Raw genomic sequence first — 9,776 nt, forward strand, 5'->3', positions numbered from 1 at the left:
AACTTGGTAGTAAATCATTTATAACTTAATAGTAAATCATCTATAACTTAGTGATAAACTAATGATAATTTAGTAGAAAATCAGTGATAAGATAATAATATGTAATTGATAACTTATTTGTTAATTAGTGATAATATTTTTTTATATTTGAAGTTACCAGTGATTGAACCCTGGTTATTAGAAAAAGCAAAGTTAGAACTTTCATCATTAGGAACTAGAATAAACCCATCATAAACCTATTCATTAAAAAAATTTAGTAAAAAAATTTAAAATTTGAATGAAACAATGATGTTATTATATAAAAAGAAAATTATCTCATATATTGTAATTTATTGATAAATTAGTAGTAAATCATAAAAAAACTTAGTAGTAATTCAATTGTTAACTTAGTAGTAAATAATTAATAAGTTAATAGCTAATTATTAAAATGTTAGTAATAGATCAATGGTAATTATTAAATGCATAATATATAGTAGTAAATTATTGAATTTAATAGTAAATCACTAATAACATATTAATAAATCACTTATAATTTAGTTGTATATCAATGATAATTTAATTGTAAATTAGTTAATCATTGATAATTTTGTAGTAAATCATTGATAACTTCATAAAAAATTAGTTATAACTTTATAATAAATTATTAATAACTTAGTACTAAATCCTTCATAATTTAATAGTAAATCATTTATAATTTAATAATAAATCACTAATAACATAGTAATAAATAAATGATAACTTAATTATTAATAATGATAAGTTTTTTTTATACTTGAAGTTTTTAAGGATTAAACTCTGATTACTAGCAACAATGAAGTCAAAATTAATAATAAATTAGTTATAATGATAAATCTGTGTTAACTTAGTCATAATTTATTAATAACTTAATGATAAATTAGTAACAATTTAATTGTAAATCAGTGATAATAATAAACTAATAATAACTTATAATAAATCAATTTTAGCTTAGTAATAAAATATTGATAACATAATAATAAAGTATTCATATTTTAATAGTAAATTAGTGATATAACATAGTAGTAAATCACCGATAATATATAGTAGTAGATCATTACTAATTTAGTAATTTTTTTTTGTTTTGGTTGAATATTGATATAGAGCTATATTTTTTTAATATGTGTAACAATATTTGATTCATTTTAAAAATTATATTTATTGCCATTTAATACTAAGGTCTTAAATTACAAATATTCGTGGATATTGTACACATATATAAACAATTAAAACAATATTCATGTACCAATTACTATAACAACATAATTTTATTGAAAAAAAATAATTTTTGAATAAAAAATTTGGAATGACTTTATCTAAATTTGTACATCATTGATTGTCTACTTGATAATAAATTAATAGTAACTAGATTAATGCTATATCTTTGCTAAAAATAAATTACTATGTTATGTCGTAGCCTTAACAACACCAATAGCAATTATACAAAAAATTCTTGTCTTTAAAGATATTTTTAAAATGAAAGAAAGAAATAATGAGTCTAGACTTATTCGACAACACTATAGAAAATTACCTATAAGTTATTTTCTCAAGTATATACTATTTTAAATTAAAATATATGATTTAATAATCTAATAATAATATAAATTCTATAAATTATAATTTTATAATAATATCAGTTAAATGATTAATTTTTATATGACTTATATTAGATATATAATAAAGTGTTTGTCGAATAAAGAAATTACTCCATTTTAATTAAAAAAGAGTTCAAATATTAAAAATATATTCATTAGCAATTTTAAAGTCTAAAATTTAAAACATAGTTTACGTTCAAAATATAATAAAATCTTTTGATATTTATCTAAAACATGTCATATCTTATTAATTTTAGAATTGTTATATTTCATTATTTAACAAACAATAATAATATTAAACCAAAGTTAATTGAGAAAAGTATTTCAATATTTAAATAACAACATAAAAAAACTATTTGATTATGATAAGATATACTTTAAAGTAAAGTGTGTTATTTAAATTCTTATTATAATATATTTTAGTAAGTTTTGCATATTTAGTGACTTTTTAAGAAATCAATATTTGATATTAAAAGTAGTTTTAGTCAATATCCCTTATAAATATATAAATAAACATCATTGATGATTACATCGAGATATTAATAGTTCTTGATTGTTTTAAATTTTTTTTAGAATATATTTATAAATTAATATTTTTTAATTAGTAAAAATCATGTAAGTATGCCTTTTTTACTATAAAATGAAACTACAAAATTATTTATATTATATATATAAGTACATATCAAAAACAAAAGTAAGTGATCAAGAAAAAAAAATTATATATTTACTTTATTTCAAGTAACAAAAACTTTATAACAATATGGTTTTAGATCAAAATAAAGAATTTAAAATTTCAATAACAAATAGATGAAAAGCAAGAGTTTAAATGAGTTCAACAATGATCGATTGTTTTAAATATTTATAAAATTGAAAATAAAAATTCATTACCCAAAAAGTTAAAAGAAAAAACTCAAGAAAAAGTATAAAATAAAGAAGAAAGGGAAGTACAAAATCCGATTTGATTGTAATAAAAAAAATAATTCTTTGAAAAAATTTAAAAAGAAAGAAAAAATGTATAAAAAATGAATGAAGATGATGACCTAATACCAAAAGACTTAAAACAAAACTTTTAAAAAAAGTTAAAATAGAAAAAGATTAAATATTTATTTTTTATTAGAATTTTAATTTAAAATTTTTGTTATATATATATAAAACTTAAATTTATATTTTCAATTTAATTTAATATGATGATAGTTGTTTCAATTTTATTATTGTAAAAGTATTAAAATTATTTTATTATATTAGAATTAAACTTTGGTTAACAATTACGTGCATCGCACATTAAAGAAAACTAGTTTATTTAAATAATTAATATTTATTTATTAAAGAGATTATATTATTAAATTTATTAATTATATAAAATTTATATACTAATAATATATTAAAAATAAATTTTATATATAAATGTACTATTACTAAACTGTGCTTATTTATCAAAAGATGATTAGCTTAAATGACAAAGAAACTATGTTTCTTTTTTTTATTATTTAAGTTTAATTTGTTTGAGAGATTATAAAATGATAATTTTTCATAAATTTATTAAATTGATATAAATAAACATGCTTAAATAGTTAAAAGAATATGTATGGAACGATACTTAAAAATCCTTTGCCTTTTAATAAAAAAAAATGTGCTTAATTTAAAATATCTCCATTTCTATTTTTAACATAGTGTTTAGATAAGAACGAAAGAAGAGAACAAAAAAAGGTTATAGTACTTAGTGGATAAACTTGTCCTGAATTTCTTGGTTTCTCTGTTTGTAAATCCAAATCTCTGATTCCCCAGAATTTGATTACACTATTCTGGTAAATTGGTAATAAGCAGTAACCATTTACAAAAATTTCTAGATCCATATGAAATAAAAGTTTAGGAAGAGCTTAAAGCTACAGGTTTTCATGAAATTGTGTAAATTTTCATGACCGAAACTCCATTTTTACAAACCGAAAGAATCTAACTAGAAAAAAATGTTACAAAAATGATCTAAAAGGAGAAACTGCAATACAGAGTTACACAGACAAATGAAACAATAGAACACCACCTTTCGAATATAACAATAGTTATCAATGTTATGTTTTAAATTACAGAATCTTTTGAATACCACCTTTTAAGGATAAATATACTAACAAGCTAAACTAAGATCCTAGTTGGAACTCATGCATTTTCGAAGGCTAAGATGTTTGTTTTATCATTCATGCACGTGCAGGTCGTACTCTTGCTCTCATGGAAGGTTTGTGGCTAGAGAAGTGGGGGACCGATCAGGTTCAAACCACAAAATTTTAAGCTTTCAACACGAAAATGGAGTTTTGCATTAGGAATCTATAATAACTCCATCCAACCTCCCCAGAATAAAGATTTAGACTCCTGTTTATTTTCTTGACTCATAAAATGATCTCATCACATAATACTCTGATATAGAGATATCAGGCTAATAATCTTCAAGTATAACAGCAATTCATGAATTATTTTATAGTGAATGGATCTATTCATATGAAATGGAAAACTGAATAGGATGCGGAAATATAGTCCAATTCTCATTGAAACAATTGATTAAAATTAAAAACAAAATCAGAAGCACTCCGATGGAGTGGTCTTTTGATTGTCCTTCGGATAAATTCTTGTCTTGAATCTTTTGATCATGCATTAACTTCAAAGGTGAACTAACGAAACGATGTCTCATAACACTGTGCAAGGGAAGGCAATCTCAAGTTTTGGAGGTAACCCCATATTCAAAAGGATCTGCTTTTAGAATATACAGACCACTGATGATACAGATGATAAAATAAAAGACATTTAGATTAACTAGACAAGGAGTAAACAAAAGGAAAAAATAAAGGAAAGGGAGAAGGTACCATTTCTAAGATGGAAAAGTCCTGCTACTCAACTAATATTAGGCATCACCCATTCTATTTCTTGCCTTATGTTGCCATCCAAGGGCAAAGGGTCTCCATTTCCAAACAAGGGCCTTGGCCTCTTCTTCATAATAGAACCAACACCCATTGGGGAAACAGGGCTTCCAGTAGAAGTCAAGCAACTTTCAACGGAGCAATCACCAATTCGGGCCGGAATACTGGAAGTAATTTTGTTCTCTAGAGCTGCGGTCCAGGAAGGCAATTTTATGTTATCAAGAGGGACCATCCCTTGACAATCGTTGGAAACTTTGATAGCCAGTTCAGAAAGCTCTTCTCTGGCAGCTTCAAGACCAGCAGAAGCAGCAGCCTGATCATTCAGAGCTTTACAGGCTTTCTCGAGTATTGACTGTAGGTATTTGCCTTGTGCTTCAATCCGAAGTTGAAGACGACGCTGTACCTGTTAAGTGAAACCATTAGTATGCCGATAAAAGCACACATGAAAAAACATCTTGCAAAGCAAACAGTAATCAAATACACATGAAAAAAGAACACCCTCATGAGGTCACTGAAATTTTCAAACCAGAAAGTGGCGTTTGAAAACTTCACATCATTGGCTAGTGTATACATGTCAATAATTAACCGTTCAAGTACTGACATAAAGCCAATGATAACCAAAAGTCCAGGCGATATTGAACCAACCTCCAACTGTTCATGTAGTCTTCGTTGAACTTCCATCTGCACTCGAAGAGCTTCAGTAACCTGTAAACCACTGTTTAGAAGATGAAATTCAGCATTTCATCCAACGAACAAGAAAACTTATGAGATTGTCAAACAAGAGATGAAATAACATACTCATTCAAATCCTGCGCTACCATTCTCGATGATGATGTTGTAGATGAACCAGTGTCCTGACTTTCTGCAACACAAGAAGCTGAAACACCAAATGACACATCTCATTATCAGTTAAGAATATGGATAGCTATTATCTTGCATCTATCAGTTGACAAGAGATAGTTCTCAGGACCTCCACCAAGGACCATATATAATACATACACATGGTAGAAAGGAAAACAATGAGAAGAGGTTAAATGCCAAGACTGACACAAACATGAAATTCATATAAAAATAATTTTAAAAAATTTGGCAATTTATCGAAACCCAAAAGCTCGTGTCTTAAAAAACTTCCAGTTCAAATTCCAAGACCAACCAAAAAGTGAAATTTATATAACAGTAATTTTAAAAGCTAACTTCGGAAATTTCTCAAACCCCAAAGCTGACGCATTCCAGATTGTAGTTGCTTCTCTTTGTAGTAATGTAATAAACAGTGTGAACATGATAGAAACCTTTCTTCAATGGTCTCTTATTGGCAAAGTTGAAACAATCAAATAGTCACGATACTTGGTCATGACTCATAAGTACATCAAAGGTACAAGACTAAAAATGTAGAAGGAAGAAGTTAAATATTCATTAGTGAATGCAAAAAACTCTAAAGTAATTACTAATTTAAAGAGACTAAGATGCGAACCATCCTTAGAGTTATCAGTTGATTCCTTGCAAGATTGCTTCCCCAGCCGATATTTCTGCAAATAAGGGGCATTGAGTAAAGGAAATAAAAAAAACAAATTATTTGAATTTCAATTAGCTTAGCCGGTAAAGCCCCCTCCTACCAACACAAGCACATGCAGATATTTAAAACACACATTAAGCTTACTAATTATGGTAAATCATGTTGCAAATCAAGATCCATATTTGACATAGAAAAGAGAGGGACTGAAGACATGACAGCACCAATGTAAAGTAGGGATTGACTTCAAATCATGATCATTGATGAGATGGCAGTAACACCAAACCTGAAGATGTGATTTCAAGTGATAGAGGGTAAGGCCTTTTACTCCCATGGCTCTCATAATAGTCTTAGGGGTTGCTTCTGGCAATGCATATCAAGACAAAACAAATAAGTTACATCAAGATTGATAAATTTAGAATAACAAAATGCAAGAGAATATAAGACATAACAGAAGGGTACATGAATGTTGACTCTCATAACGTCGTTGTCAATCTGCTAATGTTTCAGGTAAAATCACTGAGCTTCAAACAAAAAAGCATGTATGATAAGTGTGGATAAGGGAATATATTAAACCACGGCACAATTATAATTAGCGAAGTTGGGGTACAAATGATCTACATATTTGGCTGAATATGAGCCAAGCTTGGACCAGGACATAATGTCCCAACTTCTGATTCAGAGCACATCAAGGCTGATAAAATTTTTGCATCAGTATTGGTAAACCTCAATCAAACAAAAAGATGTCAGAAAGAATGTTTACGACAGACATTAGTGACCTAAGGGTTTAGGTGGCTGCCAATTCAACATCACAAAATTACTCATAATTTTCTTAATTTGTTATATGATGTTCATTTTACTGCATTGAGACAAATATGTTGCCATCTTGTCCCAAAATCACTCACAAAAGCAACTACTACATACTCTTTTCCAACATTTGTGACCTCACATCATCAATATGATTTTAATTCTCCACAAGCACCAGTGTTACAACTAAAAGCGTATGGATTACTTAGGTCAATAATATTAAAAAAAATCCACCTTAGACACCAAAAAGAAACAAACTAGAAACTCATTTAAAGAGACACATCCAAGAGATAAAGCTGTGGTATACTCGAGCATCACATTTTAAAAGAAATATTGCATATTTCAGAAAGAAGGAAATAACATTGTGGTATGATGTTTGCACAATTGTTTCTTTCAAGTTATGTTTAAACAATATAAATAACTTTCTGCACAAACCCTGGCTCTGACTTAAAATCTTAATCCTTTGGCCATAATTTTTACAGGAAGAAAATACTAAGACCAAGAATATTCTTCCCGGAATCAGACAAAAGACCACAGTTGCTCTAGTTTGTCTTCCAAGAAAAGTATGCTGACCAAAATTATTGAACTTAATGGCTTCAAAACAAGGTTTTGTCCTTTTGGCTGTATTTATCACTAGAGAAGTACCCCAGAAACATATATGGGGCATGCAAAATTTGAATAGATAACCAGAAAGTAGTACTAGAAAAAAAAAATAAGTTCAATGAATGTGCTAGTCAATGTCTACATGTTTATGCAAATATATTTTGTGTACATAAATATAACAAGAAGACCCTTCCAGTAAAATCTTAAACAAGAAGTCAAAAATATGGGATTGGCAGCAATGTTCCAGAGAGAAAGAGCCAATAGCAATGAGGTATAGTTCCTAGACGTCATGATCCATTTCCGAATGATATTAATGGTACCAATAGAGAACATGATTTTAAATCACACCAATGATTACAATGAAAAACAATTGTGGCTGGTAATTAAGTCAAAGCTCAGATTGAAAAAAATGGTAACAACATATCTTCTTCATCCAAAAAAGGCAAAGAAAGCTCTTTTAATCACTTCAATTCAGCCTATAAAACAACTATATCAAACATCATAACACCAATAAGTTCAACAAGAAAGGGCAGAAATACCCTGAGTTCAAAAAACAAAACAAATTTACGGACTGTGATCCATGATTACTTGAAAACAAGAGATACCAAAATACAAATTGACCACATTTCAAGAAACCAAAAAAAAAAAAAAAATGAATGTTAGCAAAAAGAAAGGAAAAAAAAAAGGCTAAGTCTCAAATGCAAGGTTAAGACAAAGAAACCAACCCAAAAACCAAAACAGAACTATCAATCCCAAAGAACCCAGTGACCAAATCCCATCACTATTCTATACATAAAAAATAATAATAATAAAGCAAGAGGCAACCACATTTCAAGAACAAAAAGCTTAGGAAATGAAAACTAAAACTAACCCAAAATTCAAAACTTTCAGTAAGAAAAATTAAAAACACCGGAATTAACATTAACCTAACGCATTTTTGTCCAATCGAATAAAATAAACTAAATTGCTTAAACCAAAAAGGGAACAAATCCCATGTTTACAGTTCAAAGCAAAAGCAAAGGCAACCCAGAAACAAAAACTCACTGTCAGGGCCACCAAGTTGAGTAACAGCATCGACGAAACGTTCATGAAGCTCGGCTGTCCATCGGAGTCGAGGCTTCGGATCCGTTGTTAGGACCAAGCAAGCATCACCAGGCAAGTTGGTCCCATCAAGCGACCCTTGATAATCTCCCACACTCCCATCCAATGGTAACGACCGGATAAGCGGGTACATTTCTTCTGAAACTTCTTCCCGAGAAAATGCAGAGCGAAAATCAACAGAAGTATATGACTTGCGCCCTCTCCGGTTTCGGTTCGGGGCTCGGAGCCCCAAAGTTTGGAGGTAAAGATGGAAGAAGATGATGGGAACAGAGAGAGAATTATAGAAGCAAAGTGAGTGAATTTTGAGGGATGCAGAGGCTAAGACAGCGATATGTTGTTGTGTCTTTGTCTTTCACTTTCAAGTCTCTTTCTGCTTTCTTTGTTTAATTCAATTTATTATTATTTATTCTAAATAAATAAAATTTTTAATTCATAAAAAAAGAATTTTAAAATACATATTTTATTATTTTGTTCTCTTCCGATATGGGAAGATTAAAGGGGGCCACGTGTAGTCTAGTTGGCCTATTTTTTTTTTATGTTTTTAAAATTTTTAAGTTTGCTTTATTAGGTTTTTTTTTTTATTTAACAACTTGAAATATTTTGCTTGAAGCTTTTATAAACACTAAAATGCTACTCTTGCTTTGCTTAAGGATTTTTTTTTAATTTTTATAAAAAGTGATTTTAAAATTTTTATCTTTTTCTGTTTTTAGATTATTTTAGATTTAAAGAAAAAAAAGATTACTAGAGTTTTTATATGATTGTTTTTGTTGATTGATTGTATTTTTTTTTTTTTTTTTTTGCTTTTGAATCTATTAAAAATATCAATCTAATGTTTTTAGGTTTTTAATTTAATTTTTTGTTTTTAAGAGATATTATTTTTAATAAATATTTAAATTTTAGATTTGCTCTTTTTTTTAAAGAATTTTTTGTTATTTTTTGTAAGTTCTTTATTTGATTTTTATGTAGATGAATTGATTATTGTTTTAGTTACATTTTTTACGACATGATTAAAATTTAACATGTTGGTTAGTCCTAGGATTTTCAAGATTGATTTTGCATTGATGAGTTAGATATATTTTTAGGGATTTTTTTATTATGTAGATGCTTGGTTTGACTTTTGTTTTATAAACAAATTAAAGGGTTTTGTAATTATCAATAGCACTTGTTCTTCCCACTATTTACCTTGTTTTTACTTTCTATTTTTGTTATAATTATAATTATAATTAAGCAAATAAAACGTAA

General features: G+C 27.8%; 1 protein-coding gene across 1 annotated transcript; it reads right to left on the reverse strand.

Moving 5' to 3' along the window:
* Positions 1–4,212: 4,212 nt before the first annotated feature.
* LOC111307874 (protein PHR1-LIKE 3-like) lies at positions 4,213–8,906 on the reverse strand. Its single transcript, XM_022906175.2, has 6 exons — positions 8,478–8,906; positions 6,310–6,386; positions 5,985–6,039; positions 5,312–5,390; positions 5,159–5,228; positions 4,213–4,916 (listed from the first exon to the last, which is right to left on the reverse strand). Exons 1-6 carry the CDS (start codon positions 8,665–8,667, stop codon positions 4,488–4,490), a joined length of 900 nt encoding a protein of 299 aa, XP_022761910.1. The 5' UTR covers positions 8,668–8,906; the 3' UTR covers positions 4,213–4,487.
* Positions 8,907–9,776: the final 870 nt, after the last annotated feature.

This window comes from Durio zibethinus, chromosome 22 (genome assembly GCF_047325235.1).
Source record: "Durio zibethinus cultivar Kanyao isolate XHJ-2024 chromosome 22, ASM4732523v1, whole genome shotgun sequence".
NCBI lineage: Eukaryota > Viridiplantae > Streptophyta > Magnoliopsida > Malvales > Malvaceae > Durio > Durio zibethinus.